Source organism: Oncorhynchus mykiss, chromosome 27 (genome assembly GCF_057628025.1).
Source record: "Oncorhynchus mykiss isolate SJ-2025 chromosome 27, ASM5762802v1, whole genome shotgun sequence".
In the NCBI taxonomy this organism is placed as follows: domain Eukaryota; kingdom Metazoa; phylum Chordata; class Actinopteri; order Salmoniformes; family Salmonidae; genus Oncorhynchus; species Oncorhynchus mykiss.
The window spans coordinates 27,021,436-27,025,133 of record NC_143048.1 but is presented as its reverse complement, the minus strand read 5'-3'; the positions used below and the strand labels follow the sequence as shown (position 1 = coordinate 27,025,133).

The 3,698-nt window shown below is 40.0% G+C and overlaps 1 protein-coding gene across 1 annotated transcript; it reads left to right on the top strand.

Moving 5' to 3' along the window:
• Positions 1 to 3,023, top strand: tirap (toll-interleukin 1 receptor (TIR) domain containing adaptor protein). Its single transcript, XM_021588236.3, has 3 exons — positions 1 to 525; positions 1,257 to 1,820; positions 1,961 to 3,023. The coding sequence occupies exons 1-3, from the start codon at positions 366 to 368 to the stop codon at positions 2,137 to 2,139; spliced, it is 903 nt and encodes a 300-aa protein (XP_021443911.3). The 5' UTR covers positions 1 to 365; the 3' UTR covers positions 2,140 to 3,023.
• Positions 3,024 to 3,698: the final 675 nt, after the last annotated feature.

Genomic DNA, 3,698 nt, shown 5'->3' with positions numbered 1-3,698 from the left:
GATTACCTACTGAATGATTTGATTCTAACCCAGACAAGAATAATGACTCTGCAGTTGGACGGATGGACGATCAAGTAGCCGACGTTAGAAAACATGCTGCAGTTGGATTATTTTTAGTCTGTGGAGGTATAGGCTAGACCTCTCCTGCCCTGCACTATGGAAAAACGTATCTATATTGCAATTTAATGAGAGACATTGTGCCTTGTGGGAATCAAGACATTTAGACAAACAGTGAGCTGCAGCTGCTACAGATTCAGCTTCCTCTTTTTCTGCTGGGAGTATCAGGGAACCCTTTGGTGTGTTTTATGACATTTTTTGTAGTTAATGTATTTAACTTTTCTTTTTTGCTTCAATAATGAGAATTGATGTTTTATGTGATCAACTCTGTTAAGTGCTTAGTGTGTATACAGAGCAGCACATCTATTAAAAGAAAGAAATCAAATGCGAAGGATATTACAGTACAGTTTTTCTTATTGGAGGTACAACATTGCAATAGTCTGGAGAATGATGTCAAGAGCATGTACGGTAAGTTGAAATACTTTTTCCCTAAACCACATGTACTGTTTGTAGATGATCAACTTAACAAAAATAACATCTATTCACAAATTGGATATAAACTTGCCTGTTTTGATACAGTTATGATGTGAAAGAACCAGTGGTGGAAAAAGTACCCAATTGTCATACTTAATAGAAAATGTTTCAGGTAAAAGTGAAAGTCACCCAGTAAAATACTATTTGAGTCTAAAAGTAAAAGTATTTGGTTTGAAATATACTTAATTATAAAAAGTAAATGTAATTGCTAAAATTACTTACGAAGCGAAAGTAAAAGTACAAATCACTCAATTTCTTATATTAAGCAAACCAGATGGAACTATTTTCTTGTTATTGTTTTATTTACGGATAGCCAAGGCACACTCAGACATCATTTATAAACGAAGCATGTGTGTTTAGTGCATTGGTCAGATCAGAGGAAGTTGGGATGATCAGGGATGTTCTCTTGATAACTGCGTGAATTGGACCATTTGTCTGTCCTGCTAAGCATTCAAAATGTAGCAAGTACTTTTGGCTGTCAGGGAAAATGTATGGAGTAAAAATTACATTATTTTCTTTAGGAATGTAGTGAAGTAAAAGTAAAATATAAATAGTTAAATAGAATACAAATACCCAAAAGAACTACTTATGTAGTCCTTTAAAGTATTTTTACTTAAGTAGTTTGCACCACTGGAAAGAACCCATGTTTAATTCTCTTGTTTCAGGTTGGTTCCGTCGACTCTTAGTGAAAAAAGAGTCTCCACAGAGCAGCTCCTCTCCACATGTACAGGTCAGGACTCCATCCCCTTCTGTCGATGGTGCGTCATCATTGGTTCCCACCTCCACTCCTAACCCACCACCACCTTTTCTGAGCTCTATGATTCGTTGGAGCCAGACCTACGACTTGTGTGTGTGCCATAGCCCTGTCGACATCGAAGAAGCCATCCGTCTGGCCACTTACCTGGAGAAACCGGCATGTGGCCTGCGCTGTTTCCTGCGGCAACGTGACGCCAGCGTGGGGGGTGCCATCCCCACCGAGCTATGCCAGGCTGTGCAGAGCAGCCATTGCTGGGCCCTTTTGATCACCCCCAACTTCCTGCTGGATGACTGGTGCCAGTACATGATGCACCAGGCACTGTCTGAGGGGCCCATGTCCAACCGGATCATTCCCCTGGTCCTCAACCTGTCTTACTCTCAGTACCCAAAGGAGCTACGCTTTTACTACTACAAAGACCTGAGCAAGAACCCAGAGCGAGGCTACACACAGGTGTACAAGACAGTGCTGAAGTGTGAGTAGTAAAAGTCTGGTACAATTCTTCAGCTATTATTAAGAGTCTGTGTGGTTGTTGACAAAGAGTAATCTGTCAACAACAAGTAGAGACACGTTCAAATCTATGGCTGAATAACCTCTTTGTGCTTTCCTTTGTAGACTTGGAGGACATGGATGAAAAAGATGCTGCTAAAGTTGATTGCAACATGCACAGTACTAGCAATAGATTGGAAGGGGCATCCTGTTTTCCAAGGACAAAACTGTCATCAAACTATCAGAATTCTGAGCCTCTGCTTTCACTTCAGGAGATTGAGAGGACAGAGGCTGCAGATTCATAGGACTATTGTGCATCACACACTGGAGGCTGCTGAGGTGAGAACAGCTCATAATAATGGATGGAATGGAGCAAATGTAATGGCATCAAACCCCTGGAAACCATGTGGTTGATGTATTTGATACCATTCATTACCACAAGCTCGTTCTCCCCAATTAAGGTACCACCAACCTCGTGTGAAATCACATGAGAGCTAGAATAAAGAAGGGGCTGACTGACTTAGGGAAATCCCCTTACAAAAATAATCAACTGGGCACACACTGGTTGAATCAACACTGTTTCTACATAATTTCAATAAAATAAAATAAAATAATGTTGAACCAACGTATAATAGACGTTGAATTGAGGTCTTTGACCAGTGGGACTGCACTGGTTGACTGATCTGACATGACCACAATTAACTTATTTTTTATATCGAGTTTCTTATCACAAATGTAAATATTAATACATCTAATCCATTTTGTTGTGTGCAGACTTGCGATCTCAATGTACACTGATTCACACACGGTGCTCAAAAGCCAGAGTTATGTGCAATAGAAACCTACTTGGACTGGGTTTTCAGTGGAATAATATGTAATCCAACATGGGAGAGTGATGCAAGATAGTAGAGCAGAACATCCCTTTGGTACAAATGATGTTGCTCTGATATGTCATAACCAATGATGTGTATTAACCCTGGATGACTAACAGGGGGCGCTGTATTGAAGCCACCGGGCAACCATATTGGCACTTCTCCTCAAGCGTAAAAATATTTTGGAAGCTATAAGAAATGTATTTATTAACGTCTACATTCGTTTTTTATATGATTATTCTATTACAGACACCTTAATGCATACTTTAAAATTACATTATGTGAGCTAAAAATAAAAATTAAAAACTATATGCAAATATTTTCCTTCAAGTATTTTTTTAGAGAGTACTAATGTTACTGTCCCCACTACTTTATTTAAAGGGGAGATCAAGCGGATCCTAACTGTTATAAGCCTATTTCTATTTTGCCCTGTTTATCAAAAGTGTTGGAAAGACTTGTCAACAATCAACTGACTGGCTTTCTTGATGTCTATAATATTCTCTCTGGTATGCAATCTGGTTTCCGCTCAGGTTATGAATGTGTCACTGCAACCTTAAAGGTCCTCAATGACGTCACCATTGCCCTTGATTCTAAGCAATGTTGAGCTGCTATTTTTATTGACTTGGCCAAAGCTTTTGATACAGTGGACATTCTTGTGGGCTGGCTAAGGAGTATTGGTGTCTCTGAGGGGTCTTTGGTCTGGTTTGCTAACTACCTCTCTCAAAGTGAGTGCAGTGTATAAAGTCAGAACATCTGCTGTCTCAGCCACTGCCTGTCAGCAAGAGAGTACCCCAAGACTCGAGCCTAGGCCCCAATCTCTTCTCAAATTACATCAACAACATAGCTCAGGCAGAAGGAAGCTCTCGCTCATCCATTTATATGCAAATGTTACAGTCTTATACTCAGCTGGCCCCTCCCCGGATTTTGTGATAAACGCTCTACAACAAAGCTTTCTTAGTGTACAACAAGCTTTCTCTGCCCTTAACCTTGTT

What these genes read in the sequence shown, in the direction of transcription:
- tirap (XM_021588236.3), top strand. Translation starts at nt 366, where the DNA reads ATGTTTTATGTGATCAACTCTGTTAAGTGCTTAGTGTGTATACAGAGC. An exon ending in TGATGTCAAGAGCATGTACG is followed by an intron (nt 526 to 1,256) that starts GTAAGTTGAAAT and finishes CTCTTGTTTCAG; the next exon opens with GTTGGTTCCGTCGACTCTTA. An exon ending in GTACAAGACAGTGCTGAAGT is followed by an intron (nt 1,821 to 1,960) that starts GTGAGTAGTAAA and finishes TTTCCTTTGTAG; the next exon opens with ACTTGGAGGACATGGATGAA.